General features: G+C 42.1%; 3 protein-coding genes across 11 annotated transcripts in view; all 3 read left to right on the top strand.

Moving 5' to 3' along the window:
- Window positions 1–8,250, top strand: part of LOC107998754 (uncharacterized) — a 47,211-nt gene extending 38,961 nt beyond the window's left edge. For 5 of the 9 annotated variants that reach the window (XM_062084688.1, XM_017058185.3, XM_062084687.1 and 2 more), the window contains 5 exons: window positions 2,153–2,308; window positions 3,365–3,405; window positions 4,342–4,440; window positions 5,651–5,725; window positions 5,907–8,250. In XM_062084688.1, the coding sequence (XP_061940672.1) occupies window positions 2,164–2,308; window positions 3,365–3,405; window positions 4,342–4,440; window positions 5,651–5,725; window positions 5,907–6,113 (567 nt within the window). In that variant the 5' untranslated portion in view covers window positions 2,153–2,163 and the 3' untranslated portion in view covers window positions 6,114–8,250. Of the gene's footprint in view, window positions 1–2,132; window positions 2,309–3,364; window positions 3,406–4,341; window positions 4,441–5,650; window positions 5,726–5,906 lie in introns of all 9 variants that reach the window. The other 4 variants (XM_017058184.3, XM_062084689.1, XM_062084692.1 and 1 more) reach the window with 2 other exon arrangements.
- An 841-nt stretch (window positions 8,251–9,091) lies between these two features.
- On the top strand, window positions 9,092–12,239 carry LOC107998760 (glycylpeptide N-tetradecanoyltransferase 1). The gene is made up of 8 exons (XM_017058196.3): window positions 9,092–9,250; window positions 9,822–10,057; window positions 10,142–10,352; window positions 10,425–10,541; window positions 10,602–10,772; window positions 10,875–11,055; window positions 11,167–11,430; window positions 11,498–12,239. The coding sequence occupies exons 1-8, from the start codon at window positions 9,147–9,149 to the stop codon at window positions 11,654–11,656; spliced, it is 1,443 nt and encodes a 480-aa protein (XP_016913685.1). The 5' UTR covers window positions 9,092–9,146; the 3' UTR covers window positions 11,657–12,239.
- Window positions 12,240–13,719: 1,480 nt separating this feature from the next.
- On the top strand, window positions 13,720–17,242 carry LOC107998690 (hyaluronidase). Its single transcript, XM_017058097.3, has 5 exons — window positions 13,720–14,787; window positions 15,208–15,428; window positions 15,568–15,994; window positions 16,340–16,547; window positions 16,684–17,242. Exons 1-5 carry the CDS (start codon window positions 14,696–14,698, stop codon window positions 16,897–16,899), a joined length of 1,164 nt encoding a protein of 387 aa, XP_016913586.1. The 5' UTR covers window positions 13,720–14,695; the 3' UTR covers window positions 16,900–17,242.
- The last annotated feature ends 258 nt before the right edge of the window (window positions 17,243–17,500 follow it).

Below are 17,500 nucleotides of genomic sequence, written 5' to 3'. Positions count from 1 at the left end.
CAACCGACCCGTAGAATCGAACCTTGATCTACACTCCGAAGAACTATACGCATGGCTGGGTTGGAACTGGGATATCCATCGATTGACATGTCCAACGGTCGAGTGGATCTGTTTACCCGCAACCGATTCTCCGTGGACGACACGTTCTAGGCTAGGATTTAAACCGACCATTCGATCGATCCACCCTCACGGATACGGTTAAACTCGCTTCTCCCTATCCACGCGCCGCGCGTCCATTTGATTTTCCAATTAAACGTCTCTTCGTCCGTCAAAGGCGCAGCCGGCCTCTCCCGCCGTTAAAAAACCATCGACCCGTGCACCACCGATGCGACGCGAGGAAAGGAAAAGTATAATATAGGTAGGATACTCGGGGATGGAAACGGCCATCGAACAGGAGAATTAAAGTTTGGATAGATCGGGGCAACCGATAGAGCGGCCGATATTCGTGAATTTCTTAGTTGACGTAGCGAGAGGATACGGTCGAAATAATCGCGTTACTTGGTGTACGTGATCTACAACGGGTATCCACCTGGAAATTCTAACTATCCGTTCGGCTCGATATAATCCCGTCGCTCGCTGTCGAATGCCACTTTGGTCAAACGGGGAGGGAGGAGAAGTTTGCGCGGCTGACAATTGTTAACAGAAGCGTATTGAAAGGATCGGCCTTATCAGCCTACTGATTGACGTTTCGTATCAAAGAACCCGCCGGCGCGATTGTTTCGAACGCTCCTACGTTCATCATCGATCCGTATTTCGTTTGATTTAAGTGGGATAATCTCCTATCCGAGTTTCTATAATGCTCGCCGATATGCTCGCGTAATCTAACCGGTGTTATTTCGATCGATGGAACTCGAAATCTCCTCCGTCTTCCAATTTCCCTACATCCACCCCAATTTACCATTTTCCCGGTCGCCCACCAATAGAAGCCGATGGAAAATTCGACCAATTTTTCGAAACCAGTCACCAATAATTAGAAACGAGATACGCGTTCCCGATAACGAAGCATTTGCCAAAGCATTTTGCGTTCGGACCTCGCGGCTATTCCACCGTTCAATTTAATTCGTGAATTCGAACCGTATCCACCGATTTTAACCAACGGATATCGAAGAATAGGAGAAAGGAGGGGACTTTCTCCCCTTTTCTCCCGAGATGGGTCCCGAGATTCTCTACCTCGCACGGCTCGAAGCTTCGAGCTGCGCGTTTCTATGTTTTCGCAAAATCCCAGAATCCAATTTCCCTTTTCCAACTCTCTCTCTCTCTCTCCTTTTTACGCGAGAAATTTCCACGCATAGAAAGTTAGGAAGATACAGTCGGGAGTATACTCAAAGGGTTAATCAAAGAAGAACGGAACATGTGTAAATGCAGGATCTACAAGAGCGGAGCGCAGCTTAGCGCACTAGTCCGATCCTTGTGGTCTTCGTGTTGTACGCGAGGATTGAAACTATACGCGTCCCTTTCCCTCTCGCCCATCCCTCCGTAATTCCTGATCCGGATTTGAATTCCGCCGTATCCATCCGTCCGCGCCCACCCTCTAAAAGACGTTTTCCGATCTCCTCCTCCGCCTTTCGATCCTCCCCCACTCCCATTCGTATAGGGCGATAAATCCTTCGATCAACCGGGGGAGAGGGGCGGGGAGGTAAATTGAAATTCCGATATCTCGGTTAAAACAACGTGGCGTTCCGGAGGGAACAATTTTTCCACGGCCTCACGCCGATTTATCCAAGTTTAGGCAAACAGATTTCTCTACCCGTGTTCCTTTTGTTTCCTCTTATTTTTCCATTTTCTCCCTCCCGTGCCCCTCCCTCCAGTAATTACGCGGTCATTTTTTTTTTTAATCGTCATCCATCACCAGGTTCTCGCTCGATGGAAACCAGCGATAAGCCGTGTATCGAAGCGCGATAAGAGTAATTTATCGGACACGATAAAATCCTTTGACGCGCGATGTCCGCTTCTTTTTTCTCTTTTTTTTTCTCCCCCTTCCCCAGTCCACGCATATCGACGAATTTACGCTCGTCGGTTGAAAATGGACGATCGGAGAGCGACGCGAATCCGATTCTCCGGCGGCGAGGCACGCGCGGAGAATCGGAAAAAGATCGGTCGCGATCAATTACGTACAGTAAGATTATCCGCAGTCCCATTTCTGTCATTGCAGAGATGTGAGGAATGATCACGTGGGTGATGGTCGGGCTGCTCCTGGCTGCGGAAACTTGCGGCAGAAACGTCCTCTCCGGAAACGGAAACGGAAAGGAGGAGTCGAAGCAGAAGGACGGGCTGAAGGGAATAACCGCGGAGGAGGAAGACATCTACCGTGGGTATCGGTGTCGAAAAGCGACGTTGGCCAGAAAGGAAGGAGAGAGAGAGAGAGGGAGAGAGAGAGGGACGAGTGGAAGAAAAGTCGGGGAGAAAGGGCGGAGAGAGTACCGGGGGCAAACAGATCTATGATTTGCTCGGCTAACTCGAGCTTATCCAACCCTCTCGAATCCTGCAATCGAGCTCCGCTAATCCTCCTTCCTGCCTTTCTACCGCTTAACAGATCTCGCTGGCCACTTTACCTCCATCCACCTTCTACCAATTTCCCACAAATCATCCCCCCCTCCCCCATCTCTGCACGTCCCTCGCTTGTAACGCATTGTTCTGAAATATCGCCAACCTTACCGCTTTCCTGCCAACCTTACTTAAACCAAACTCCATTCGCAGTTTCCGAACCGAGCAGCGGCGAGTTTACCTTGTTCGAGAGTCGCTCGAAAGAAAGAAAAAAGAAAAAGGAGGGTACGTTCTTTCTTCTTCTTTACGCTTTCTTCCTTTTCTCGGCTGCTACTTGCTCGCTCGCTTGGGTAGCTACTCTTGGATCTCTTCCCTCCCCCAGTTCCGATCAAAGTTCCAATGAAAAAGTTTGTATTCCATTAGCGTGACGGGGACGAGGGAAATCTTTCCTTCGCTCTCGGCTCTGTTCCGATTCCGGGAAGGAAAACGGATCTCGGAAATGGATCCGATCTCTCGAAACCGGTACCGAAAAGTATTAATTACGAAATTGAGGGATGGAGGGTGGGATCCTTTTCCCTTTGAGAAACAATACGATTGCAAACGTACACTTTCTCTCGCATCTTCTCTAAAGTGAACAGGGAGACGCTTTTGTCGCGACTCGATCCAGCATGGGGGACAAGTTACAAGTTCCATTGGACGGGGACGATCCATTTTCCACGACGTTAAGTGTATTTCCAAGCTTGGAATTATATCGAAGGAACGCCTAAGCGCGTTTAATTGTTGCGTCTCTCCGCCCTTTGTCCCGCGCTCCAACCTCCTCCGGCCTGGTGTCTCTGGTGCAACGCTATTACTCACCCCACCGCCCCCTCTGTTGTTGCAGGTCTAACGTGCTACACTTGCGTCAACGTCAGCGATAACCAGGTATCGACGACTCCCCGCTAAACGCCCCACTCTTAAAGAGTTCGTAATGCCTGTATCGCGTCGGGTCCAACCGCAATTTCGTTTAACTCCGCCCGAGATCCGTTCCGCTATCGATCCTTTTTTTTTCTTTTTTTTTTCACTTATTTTCGAACTCCCTCTCCTCCCACCCGCTCTTCTCCCCACCTCTCCCCTCTTGTCCGAGCGACCAATCTCCACTCTTTAAGTCGACCATGTCGCAAAGGAATTACCGATATCGGATCGAGCAACGACGGAGGGGAGACGCGAGACAAGGAAGAGGAGAGGAGCAAAGCGAGGAGGCTTCGCCGCCAAGGATCAACCCTAAGCATCTCTCTAAATAGGGGTTCCGCCGACGGAAATCTGTATCGAAAATCGTTGATTCGAAACCGGGTCGATGGACCAGGGAACCCCACCGGTATATATATATATATATATATATCCCCTCTCTCGCTTCCACAATTTATTCCCTCGATCCTTTTTCCTTCCCCCCAATCTTCTTTCCTCTTTCCTCCTCTTCTCTTCACCCTCTTCCTCCCAATTCGATACCCCGCGATAGCACCGCGAAACTTTATACGCGCGTAACGACGACTTTACACGGCGAACGTTCGATCGAAGGAACAACCCTCCCCTCTTTCCTCCCCAATTTCGTTTCGTCTCCATCGCGGACGTCCTCCGTGTTATCCAGACTCTTCGGATCGATCGGCGAGAATCGAGGAATTCCTTCGTACTTTTCTCTCCCCTCCCCTCCCCTTATATAACGCGGAATCAGCGTGGAAACTGTGGTCGAACTTTTGGACTCGCTCCTCCGATCGATCGGCTCGCGGGGATCGCTTGGCCAACGTGCTTACAACGTTTCGACTCGATTCGAGTCCCGTTCCCCTACTTTTTTCTTCCCCCCCTCCTCCCTTTTGTTCGCAGATGTGCAACGAATGGGCGATAGATACACCGTGTCCGGCGGGCGGCCGGGACTTCTGCAGATCGCTGCACATTTTGGACAGCCGTGGGAATAGCGTGTTGGCAAGCAAATTTTCTTTTCTCTCACCCACTCTGCCCACACTCTCGACCCGAGCGAGGCGAGGCGATTAACCAGTTGTTGGGAGGGAGTAGCTGCCAAGAAACCTTTAGAGTTAGAGTTTTGGCCGTCTCGCGGCTGAGGAGGGCGGAAAACTCCGACCCCCCCTCGTTTCCCCCCTCGCGATTCGACCGACCATTCGGGGACGAGTTTTGCATAATTGACGCGACTTGAGCATCGAGGAAAGGGGGAGACTTGGGATCTTGGAGGAAATTTTTGCTTCGAGATCGAAATCGATCCATCTTTTTTTCTTTTTTTCTTTCTTTTACGCTCCTTTCGCTCGCCACGATTTTTTCCTTCCAAACGTCTCAACGAAACACGTCTTTACGAAAGAACCGAGCAAGGATTAATCCGAAATTTTCCAACAGTTCCTCCCTCCATCTTTCTCCGAGCGTTAAACGCATTATCGATTCCCCGATCTGTTCGGTTTGTTAATGGATAAACTCGAGGAAGCGAACTCACGGCGGAAGAGTAATGATTCGCATGTCTTCTCCTAAGAGCGTATCCCGATTAAGCACTCTTTCAATTATGAACATCGGAATCAATTAGGGGAGCCTATCCCGGTTCGCGGTTCCCTTCTACGCGTACAGGCGGTCTCGGTATCCCGTTCCGCTCGGTCGATCGGTTAATTAATGCTTAGATACGTTACCGCTTGCCTGGTGGGAAGATTCGCAGATGACACGGTATAAAGCGTTTTCCAAACATCCGACCGGGATAGATTCTCGTTCCGTTTCGAGCGAGAAGCTTAAGTGGAAATCTCGATGGAGGGTTCTCTTTTTTTTTTTTTTTTTTTTCTCTAAGTTTCGGGAAAGAAAGAAAGAACCCGGTATCAATCACCGAGATGAACATTCTGTATACGCGAAAATCGAACATCTAGAAATTAAACAGAGTGGGGGAAGAAACGGAGTGGCGATGCGAATTCTGACGAGGGGGGAATCGATACTCTGGTCGAACAATCGCTGGAGAAACGAAAAAAAAAAAAAGGAAAGAAAGAAAGGGAGGAAGAAAGAATAGAGAGAGAGCCTCGCGAAAGATCGAGAGCGAACGCACGAACGATCGCATACGGGACGATCGAGCGATCAACAACCCGTGCACACGTTCCCCCGTTTACGATGATTCGTAGAGAAACGCGAAAAACGGCGTTTCCATTTCCAGGTGAGCAAGAGCTGTGTGAGCAGCGCGGAATGCGGCCCTGCCTCTGTCGGTTGCATCCCTGTGGACACGCAGCAGGTGCGAAATAGCGAATTTTTTCCAAGTGCCTGGCCTTCTTTCTCTTTTCCACCGTTATGCGCACCGGTCGAAACTTTTGACGAGGAAAAAGAGAGGGGAAGAAAGAAGAAGAACGGAAGGGGGGAAAGAGAGAGAAGAGAATGGGCGAGCGGGTGAAATAAATTCGGTTATTTCGTTCCAGATTTGCATCAGTTGCTGCGACCTGAGCTACTGCAACATCGAGTCGCCGACCAACTCCACCAACGCCATTTTCTCGCGCAAACGGCGCGCCAAATCCAAGTCGAAACGCAAACGGCCCGGTAGGAACGGGGTCGAGGGCAACCGGTTCTACGGGGGTGGCGGCGCGCTCTGGCTCCTGGCCTCACTCTTCTATGCATATCATTGCTGAGGAAGCAGCAACGCGGATGAATTCTAGTTAGAAGACACGCGCACCAGGCAGCTCGGGAATCATCCTTTCTCCTACGAGTTTCGCGGGACGTGAATTGAAATCTCGCGTCTCCCGCGAGATCTGTCTGTTTCTTAGCCGAGCGGAACGACCGATTCTATACCCTTGTACACTCTCTACGTCTTCTCGACTGATAGCGCGTCCATTTTTCCTTTCTTCTTTTCTTCTTTTTTTCCATCATCATCTCTACATTCTTTCGCGTTATTCGTGATTCTATTCGCGAAGCTTCGGAAAATCTTTGCCCTATCGATTTCCATTTCCACCTCGTCTCGTCCCGGTATCCCTAACGACGACGCGGAATAAATTGCGGGGAACGATATATATCGACACGAACGATCGAGTTATTCTTACGGCGTAATATAGTGAAATTAGGAGTCTGTTCGTCTTCTATTTCCTTCGTTAACCGATCCGAGTTCCGATCCCCGAACGAAGGGGAGGAGGGTTTGTCGCTCAGGATCCTTCCGACAAATCCTGCGCTGTCTGAATAGCACGTATAATATAACCGAGGGCCGATTCAAAGACTCTCAGTGATGGAAAAAGGAATTGTTCTCTTCTCGTAGTAGCGTAGTTGCTATGCCTTGTTAGAAAACGAAGAAGGAAAAAAAAAAAAAGAAAAGAAAAGAAAAACAAGAAAAAATAATAATAAATAAATGAATAAAAAATGGAACGAAAGATATACATATATATATATATATATACATACATACACGCGCGCGCGCGGAAGAAATTAAGATGTAAGTTGGAGTTCGTGGATTCAAACGATCGATGAACTTCCATCGTGTTATAATATACTTTCTACAGAGTTGCAGTGCCAAACGAGAGAAACGAGGAAAATCAAATACCTTCCATGCAACTAATTTTAACGCACACGGGCATTTCTTTTTCGATCGAACAGTGAATACCGATACGTAAAAGTGGAAAAGTCCGTATTGTTTTCGCGTTTTAAAAGGCCCTGGTTCGACACGCGGAATTTCATTTCGACTCCTCTCGAGGAGGGGTGGAAAAAAGAGAGAGAGAGAGAGAGAGAAATGAAACGTTCGCTGTTCCCTGCTGATTCATTCTGAATTTCAGTACCTGGTGGAACAACGATCGATCGTTGTCCTCAAGGCACTTGCTCAGTGAAGCTGTGAATTCCCCGTACAATTCACGACCATGCGTTTCATTCGACAAATAAAGTAACAAATCGTTTCTATCATTCCTTTCCTACCGTTTTTCTGTTCACGCTCGACGGTATTCCGTTAGACTTCATTTATCTGGCAATCGATCCCCGAGTCGAATATTTAACCAGTCCTATGATTAAACTTTCTTACTTCTTATTTCGAACGAGTAAAAACATGTTGATTCAGCTTACGCGAAAGTTCTTAATTAATCGAGTTCTTTAATTAACAGTTGCAAGTTCAAATAAATTCGTAATTATGCATTCGAGGCGAAAAGAAGTTGTTAATTACTTCTGTGCGGTAGCATTATATTTCCGGCTATCTTATTTGCTACTTCTTAACGACACGTTTGCAAACTTGATAAAACTATAATTATCAATTTATTATCACGCGAGTTACAATACTATTCTTTGGTTGTTCATCTTGGAAGTAACCTGTTTTATACAATTCATCCACGGAATGGAAATCACGTGAGCGTGGTTGTTAGGTTCATCCAAAAATCAATTTCTCCTCGATTTTTACAGTTTCGATTCAGTTTTATGCAATTATATCGAGTTTCTTAGGGGAAAAAGTTGGAATATCGCGGCACACCGACAAATGGAGGAGTTCCCTCCCGTGCGCAGTTTGACAAATAGATATGCAAATCATGAATTACGCGAGCGGAACGCACGCGGGATTTGAATTATCGATAAACTGGAATTACGCGTACCTAAAAGCTGTTTACATACCTACAAACTCGCCTACTACAGACTATTTACTGCTATTACAATTATTAACAATTATATAAATAAATAAATAAATATATAAATGAATAAATGAATATATATTATGATATAGAAATTATACATTGTTTCGGCATGAAGATGTAAGAATACTGTTGGTAATGAAATAAAGAAGACTATAATTGTCAGACTGGCACTCGACGGAATAATCTTATTCTTACGATCCTTAAATTTAATTGTATCTCGCATTCAAAGTTTGAATTATTATTGTCGGGAAGAAAAATAATTTTAATCCAAATTTCTTAATCTCCGTTTTAATATCATTATTTCGATATTTCATTTTTCAAACTTATTTCTTTGCTTGATATCAAATTGATACGATAATAAAAATTTTATATATCTATATATAACTCGAGAAATTTTTTTATTTACTCATTTGTGAAAAGATAATACTAATATTACCAATTTAATGTGCAATTTGACTCAATATGTATAACAATTTTTAAAAAAGATTATAGATTTTTCACTCACGTTGTACTGGAAGATGTAGACTGGACGATACCAATGAATCACATCTATTCTGCCAAATTTGCCGCGCAATTGCCAACGCCATATTGCTTTTTTTCGCTGTTTGAAGATCCCGCGTCATCCAATATTCCCACGTTTTCTTTTTCATGGAAAATCGATTGAATACGATTTCTGAAACTTTCTTTTGCTTCATCCTCACCAATGCTGTGCCGTCGCACTTTTATAATACGATATTTTCCAATTTCAATGAAAATTATGATGAATAATCGAAAAAATTTATTTCGAACTAACGCGCGATCAGCGTTCATAAACCCGATGAATATTTTTCACGAAAACGCGCACGATACACGTTACCGAACGAAAATTTTATACGGTATACACTCCCTGGATCACATAAAAACTATTTTGAACAATTTTTCTAACACTTTGCGACTTTTCACTAAAAAATTCAATTTATTTAAACCGATGAACGCGGACTCGACTTTTCGAAGAAACGAACATGGCGTATGTCATGTGACCTATTTGTTCTCCACCTAAGTTCTACCAGGCGGAGCCACTATATTCGGCACATGCGCATTATCAAAATCTATATTAAAATGGAGGAAAAGAGTCAAGTTGTGGAACGAGAGGCTAAGAAGGATGAAATTCACGAAAAAGATGGAAAATCTGCAAGGTGAGCGAACGTTCAACCGATTCTTAAGGAGTGCTGCTCGTGTAATTTCTATTGGTGTGATTAATAAATTCTTGATTTGGTTTGCTGTAAATGCGCGTTATGGATGACCGGCAATACCATAGGCACAATTTAAAGTTATTTCTTGTCATCCGTTATATAATTGTGTTTGTGTCCATGTGTGTGACATGAACTGTATTTTTATTATTAATTCAAAATAATAGAAAGTTCCTTGCATTATACTATTGTACAGACCTTACCTTGAATTGACGTTTTAGAATTATGTTTATGAGTCAGAGTAACCTACTAATGCAAGAACATACATATATGTAGTATTTTTGACGTTTAATCTCGCAAAGAATAATTTTATGTGTAACAACATCAATCGTTAAAATTTTTATTACTTAAAAATTATTTCAAAATGAATAATGTTTATTTAAATTTTTATCAACATCCTCTTCCTTTGTTTTTGCCTTCTTAATTCTACATTTATATTTTATGTGTGAGTAAATTGTTCCTTTTTATATAATATATAATATATGAGATAATAAAAGGAAAATAATTTGTAATTTAGTTCAAAAAAGAGACATCGCAAAAAGAAGAACAAGATGGCGCATGCCACTGGTGAAAATCACAACCATGTTGGCCACAGAGACGAACATGAAATGCATAGCACGTGTAATATTTCCATAAAAGATATACAAATGGCGATGGAAGTTTTTAACATACAACAAAAACCGGCCAAAACTCAAGAAGAGGCTATGCAAAAGCCTTATCAGTTTTGGAGTACGCAGCCAGTACCAAAAATGGGTAAATAACGCAACATACTTATTCTTTATTCGTCGATGGTAAAAGAATATCTTGATAAAATTATATTGTATAAAATTTTTATAGATGAAAAAATAATTAAAAATGAACCTATTGAATCCGACAAAACATCTATCAGGGCAGAACCTTACTCATTACCAGCAGATTTTCAATGGGATACATTAAATCTTGATGATCCATTAGTTCTATGCGAATTGTATACTTTATTATCCGAAAATTATGTGGAAGATGATGATGCTATGTTTAGATTTGATTATCCTCCAAATTTTTTAAAATGGTAATTAAAATATCAATTTATAAAATGTAAAATTGATTTTACGATGAATCTTTAATGGAATATGTTTTTTAGGGCATTGCAATCTCCTGGATGGTGCAAAGAATGGCATTGTGGTGTACGGGTGACTAAAACTAGACGTTTAGTTGGTTTCATTTCTGCTATTCCAGCTACTTTACGTGTTTATAATCAGTAAATATCGAATTATTTTTAATCCATTTCTTATTAGTTAATGTAAAAAAAATTTTTTAGCACTCAGAAGATGGTAGAAATAAATTTCTTGTGTGTACACAAAAAACTGAGATCAAAACGAGTTGCGCCCGTGTTAATACGTGAAATAACTAGGAGAGTCAACCTTCAAGGTATATTTCAGGCTGTGTATACTGCTGGTGTTGTACTGCCAAAACCAATAGCTACTTGTAGGTACGTATCAATATTAGAATTAATATCGTTTTTTGTTATTAACTCGTATTTATTATTATATCGTTTTATAAAAACATAAAAACATAAATTCGTTTTTCAAAGGTATTGGCATCGTTCTCTCAATCCAAAGAAATTAATCGAAGTAAAGTTTTCGCACTTATCTCGCAATATGACTATGCAAAGAACTTTAAAATTATTCAAACTGCCAGAAAATACGAAAGTAGCAGGATTTAGAAAATTGGTTGAAGCAGATATACCTCAAGCTCATAAAATATTAACCGAAGTAATTATTTTTGCAAGAATATATATATATATATATATAGTAATTAATATTTTAATTAGAAGAAAGGAGAAAAGAAGGAGAAAATATTATATAAATTCGTTTGTATTTTAGTATTTGGAAAAATTCGACTTGGCCCCAATCTTCTCGATTGAGGAGTTTCGACACTGGTTCCTTCCGCAATACGGGATTATTAATAGTTTTGTAGTAGAAAATGAGGGAAAAATCACAGATATGGTTAGTTATTATACGTTACCGAGCTCCATAATGCATCATCAAACACACAAGACGCTTAGGGCTGCGTATAGTTTTTACAATGTATCCACGGCGACTCCTTGGATCGATCTTATGACGGATGCATTGATATCGGCTCGCAATGTAAGTTTCACGATTTGTATTTTTCATCGTAATAGAAGATAATACCATTTACATATTTTATTTTCAGCTCGATTTCGACGTGTTTAACGCATTAGATCTAATGGACAACAAAGAATTTTTAGAACCATTAAAGTTTGGTATAGGCGATGGAAATCTACAATATTATTTATATAATTGGCGTTGTCCTAGTATGACACCTGGAAAAATTGGTTTGGTGCTTCAATAAAATTCTAGCTCAGCAAGTTTGTTGTGTAGAAAACAAATTTTCGCACGTGCAAGCTTAAAAAAAAAAAAAAATGAAAGTGGTAAAATATGAAAACGGACATTATAAGAATAATAATAGGAGGGACAAATATATAATTTTGACTTCTACGAACGAACATCCAAAGCACATGAATGAAATCGAAAGGAATCGATGTTTCTTTAGTGAGTTAAGTAGGATGTTCCATTCTATTCGCCGGTTTCGCGGATATTATCTTTGGAGAGCTTCCGCCTCCATTTTTGATCATGACATTAGTTCAAGATCGAAGTATGCATATACAACGTGTGTATATACGTATCTGCGTGGCTCGAGCAATGTAGATAATTATTATATGCTCTAGTAATTTACAAGAACCATGCGGAGGAAGTTTCCTTCTTACAGGTATCATCGACCGCAAAGTTACTTGAAAATTTTCGAAAGCTCGTTGAGCGTTATTTAACATGAAATTCCACGTTTCCCTCAGCGTTTGTTTGATTAAATAGATCGCAAAAATATGCCGAAGCGAAAGTGGAAGAAAAATTTAAATAAAAGAAGATCGAAAGTAAAAGCGATCCCTTTGTTTATCTATCCTCTTCGTTTATCTCCATCAATTTTACCCACAAATTTAACACTTTCCCCTTTACAATCTATGTATTCCTGCACGAAATAAAATTTCCTTATGACATATACGATTCACGCGAAACATTCTATTTTTTTTATTTTCGATTTTTTTTTTTTTTTGGTCATTTAGTTTTCATTTTCAGCACTTTCGAAACACGTGATTGCATAAGAAAAGATCCGTTTCCGGTACCGATTAGACAGCGATAAAACCCGAGAAAGAAACCAGTTTTTAAGGAATGTCATTAAAGGAAATAACGGTGGCGCCCGAATACGACATTAAAAATAATTTGTGTTGTTCAAATATAAGTATATTATTGAAATGTATATCTTTTACAAGCCGCGTTTTCGGGAAACGCGATTAATTTCTTTTCTTATAACAATTTTCAACCGACGCGACGAACATCATATTCATTTACGAAAACGTGATTGATACGTGTCGAGGTCTTTATAACAGTTGTTGCAGATCAATATTTAACACACAACCGACACGCAAGGCCTTTTTAAGATAAAAAAAGGTGTAAAACGATAAAATGAAAACCCTGTGATTAAAAACAGTGGATACTAACATTTCTAATTATCTATGTTGTTCGTTTTGATACAATTCGAATTTCAAATGTTGATTAATAAAAAAGATTTAATTATTCGAACTTTGGCTCTCGATAAAATTCTTCGTGTGCATCGTTTATCTGGAAATGTTGACATGAATTGCTTCATAACCCTTTAATATGTACACGAGTAAATAATGATTGCGTAAACTATTGACGAGTAGAAAAAATGTTGCCTCTAATCGTATAACCTCGTAATAGAAAATTTATTGATCGAATATAAAATAACTCTAGGCACTCGATGCGAAATTCCCTTTTATTAATATTCCTAATTTTTTCTTCCGTTCGATTTAATTTTCTTTTTTTTCTTCTTCTTCTTTTTCTTCTATCAATAGTAATTTATTCTTAATAAAAAATTTGTTTTTTATGAATTATCTTTACAGGTAACAAAAAAAGATACCTGTTCGTTTTATCTTTAGTACGAAATTCGCACGGCGAAAAGTGGAATTTATTGTTGCCTTGGTCGTTATCATTTTATTATCTATCCATAAACGTGTAAAAAGGAATTCACGAAAGAAAAGTAAATATCCTTGTAATACGTTTCGTCTAATCGATTCGACTATTAAGATTAAGAGGACGCATTATTGATCACCTCCAAACTTGATAAATAGTACTTATATTTGCACGAGGAGACAATCAATTTTAAGTTTGGCCTTTAAATAATCGCGGAGAAAATTAATATTTAATTTCCCATTGATAAGCTTAATACATCGAAATAAGGACACGTCCTTCGTTAAATGCATTCATTTTCTTTTCTCGATAACGTTTATTAGATTCAATATAATTGCAAAATGTAGAAAAAAAAATAAAAATAAAGATAATTCAGAAGTAACGTGAAAATATAGGATACCCGCATCCTTATATCGTTTGATGTCATAACGCGGTTAACAGAATAAATAGCCTTATTCCTATCTACTACACGATTGGACGATGTAAGAATTAATTTTAAAGAAACATTGTTCAATTGCAATAAAAAAAAACATCTAAACACTAATGTTTCAAACACTCTTACCATCAAACTTTTTTTACCATAAAACCCATAATAAAAATCGTTAGTAGAATCACGTTTTCAATCCTTATCGCTTTCAGAAAATTTAATGTATATATATATATATATATATATATATATCTATATATACGATAAGGAAGAACGAAAGATGATCTAATTGATCAGAAATTGATCAGATTGTAAAATTTCGTAATAAATGCGAAAGACGATCCTTGAAAAAAATATGACAGATTGGAAAATACGGGCGATCGTGACAGCGTTGACAATTGAAGTTCCAAATTCGTGATGAGGGAAATACCATTGGCCATCCTCCGACGAAGGCTCTCGACTCGACAATGGTCCTTGATCAGATAAGTATACCGATTATCCATCGTATCTCCAATTCCCTGCGATCGTTCCAGGATCGTGAACGCGCAATGCATGCCCTTTAATAAGGAGAGAGGGAGGGGAAGAAAAGAAAGGGAAAAACGGAAACGAGAAATCACCGAACAATACCCGGAGCAGATAACAGAACGAAGCGCTTGACGAACACGTAGGTGGGGAATACGAGACACACGATGTGGAATAAATAGTGGCCTGAAATCGAGCGGAATTCAGTCGTGCTGCTGTTGTAACAAACGTCGTTGACGTTTATTCACCAACACCTCTGACGAGTGGACCTCGTGAAATCGTTTAATCTTATCTGGCTGTACAGGATAAATCAATAACTAAGCGGCAGGGTGATTCGCACGCCGAGATATTACGCTTCCTCGAACACGCAATAACGCGATCATCGGTGCGATTCGACTCATGTCTCGGCCTCTCGTGACCACGGAAGAGATGATGGTTGGAGTGTTGCTAATGCTAGCCCCCGTACTTCGGATAAACGCGTTATTACTCGGGTACATACGACACACACGTAACTTAACCGTTGAGATGCCTTGCGAACAATCAAATTCGTCTTCGTTCCCTTTCGTTTTCTTCCATTTAAAGAATAAGTCGGAAACACGTGTCGGCAAAGAGGCACGGTTGATATAGGCATATAGGATACAGTTTCGCTTTTCTTTAAACGGACGGAGAGAGAGGGAGGGAGAGAGAGGGAGAGGGGAAGGGAGAAAGGGAAAAAGAGTAGAAAGCAAAAAAAGTAAAAAAAAAAAAAAAAGAGAACGCGAATGTTGGCAAGCGCATCCCTGCAACTCCTGAAATACTCGTTCAAAAAAAGCGTTCAAGTTCAGGTCTGAAAATATCTTATCTAATTCGTGTCATTGGCCTCGACTCTCTCGAGCCACGATTTCGCTAACACCTCGTTTCTCTTCTGTCAGCTTCGTACCGAGCACCCCCAACGACAACAACAAAACCAAACGGGAGTTCAACGTTTACTGGAACGTGCCCACCTTTATGTGCCATAAATACGGGCTACGCTTCGAAGAAGTATCGGAGAAATATGGTATTCTACAGAACTGGATGGATAAGTTTCGGGGCGAAGAGATCGCGATCCTTTACGACCCTGGAATGTTCCCGGCGTTGCTGAAAGACTCGAACGGTAAACAATACACACACGCGCACAGGCACACGCACACGCACACACACACACACGCACGCACACGTTCCATGAGCGTATCACGGAAAAATCACGAGGGGGAGGGGAAAGGAAAGAAACGAAAGTTTGAAACATTGTCCAGGGAACGTAGTGGCGAGAAACGGCGGTGTCCCGCAACTGGGCAATCTCACCAAGCATCTCCAAGTATTTCGGGACCACTTGATCAATCAGATCCCGGACAAATCGTTCCCCGGCGTGGGGGTGATCGATTTCGAAAGTTGGAGGCCGATATTCAGACAGAATTGGGCCTCCCTCCAACCCTACAAGAAACTCTCCATAGACGTGGTTCGCCGTGAGCATCCGTCCTGGGGCGATCAGAGGGTGGAGCAGGAGGCGAAACGAAGGTTCGAGAAATATGGGAAACTTTTTATGGAGGAGACGTTGAAAGCTGCGAAGCGAATGAGGCCGGCCGCCAATTGGGGATACTACGCTTACCCTTATTGCTACAATCTGACGCCGAATCAACCGAGCTCCCAATGCGAAGCAACCACCATGCAGGAAAACGATAAGTACGTAACAGAAAAGCCAAGCTTTTTCCAACCATCGTATCCCGCTCGATAGCGAAATTCCATATCGGGAAATTAATTGCATCGCATACTCGATGAGGTGAAATTCCCGATCGAGAATTCGATAACGTTTTTTTTTTTTTTTTTTTTTTTTTAAGAAGATTATTATTAAGATAACGAGATTACGAATTCTCGGCCGTGAACGCGTACAATGGTCGTGGTTAAGTGGGTCAGTGTCAAGAGTGGTGTTCCGGTGAAAAATTTTAAAGCGTCCCAAAGGGAGTTACAACGGTCTTATCTAATCGGGCCCGATAAGCCAACCAGAAATCGTTTGCTTCCCCCATTCAGAATGTCATGGCTGTTCGAGTCGGAAGACGTCCTCCTTCCGTCCGTTTACTTGAGATGGAATCTGACGAGCGGCGAAAGAGTGGGCCTGGTCGGTGGCCGCGTGAAGGAGGCGTTGAGAATAGCGAGGCAAATGACGACGAGCCGAAAGAAGGTTCTACCCTATTACTGGTACAAATATCAGGATCGAAGGGACACGGATTTGAGCAGGGTGAGCGAAGGTCCTCCTTTCTCTCCATCTCGTGAACGAATGTTTTTCCTTTTTAAAGAGAAATTGGAAACTCGCGGGCTCGTAACGAGGCGGGCGATTAAAATTGTCGAAAATGAATTGTTTCTTTCCTCCGCAGGCTGACCTCGAGGCAACTTTACGAAAAATCACGGACCTCGGCGCCGATGGGTTTATCATTTGGGGAAGTTCCAACGATATAAACACGAAAGCGAAATGCGTACAATTCAGGGAATACCTGAACAACGATTTGGGCCCTGTCGTTAAACGGATCGCGTTGAACAGCAACGCCCCTGCCGCGAAAAGTCGACTCGACGTGAGCGTGGACCAAGTGTGACCGTAGCCACCGAGCTGGAGCTGGTTCTCTTAATCGCCGAGCGGATCCAGAGAGAGAGAAATTGTGCAAACGTTGTTCGGTTTCTGAACGCTTATTACGCGGCGTACACGCGTGATTACCATACGTGATACGTGCGAGGAGGAACGGCGCCCGACCTTCGAAATGGAAAGATGTCGAATACGGGAAACGACGCGTGTCGTCGAAACCAAAGGCGATTGGTCTAGTCGATATAGTTGGGAGGCGATAGTCGCGCGATTCAACGTAGTGGTTGGAGTATCGAGCAACGATCGAAGGGAGGGGAAAGAGAAATATTTATCGTAAATAAATTTGCTGTTGTATCGTCGATCGACTCGATCTTTCCGTTCCATGTCATCATCGTCGTCCTCGAATTCAGCCGAACGCCGGACGAGTCGACGATTTTCTCGTCGCAATACGACGACGGTCGACGAGGAAACGCGTCGCGCGGAGGAAACGTATACGGGTGAAGGAAAGATCCGTTGGTGTCGGGCGGCGAGCGAGAGACGAGGTAAGAGTATCGAGGAGGAGAATGGAGAAACTCCGGGAGGAGCGCACTTGGACACTAGCGTACAAGTTTTACTGG

Source organism: Apis cerana, linkage group LG14, assembly GCF_029169275.1.
Source record: "Apis cerana isolate GH-2021 linkage group LG14, AcerK_1.0, whole genome shotgun sequence".
Classification (NCBI taxonomy): Eukaryota; Metazoa; Arthropoda; class Insecta; order Hymenoptera; family Apidae; genus Apis; species Apis cerana.
Note: the sequence above shows the minus strand (reverse complement) of the source record. Positions and strands in the feature narration are given on the sequence as shown.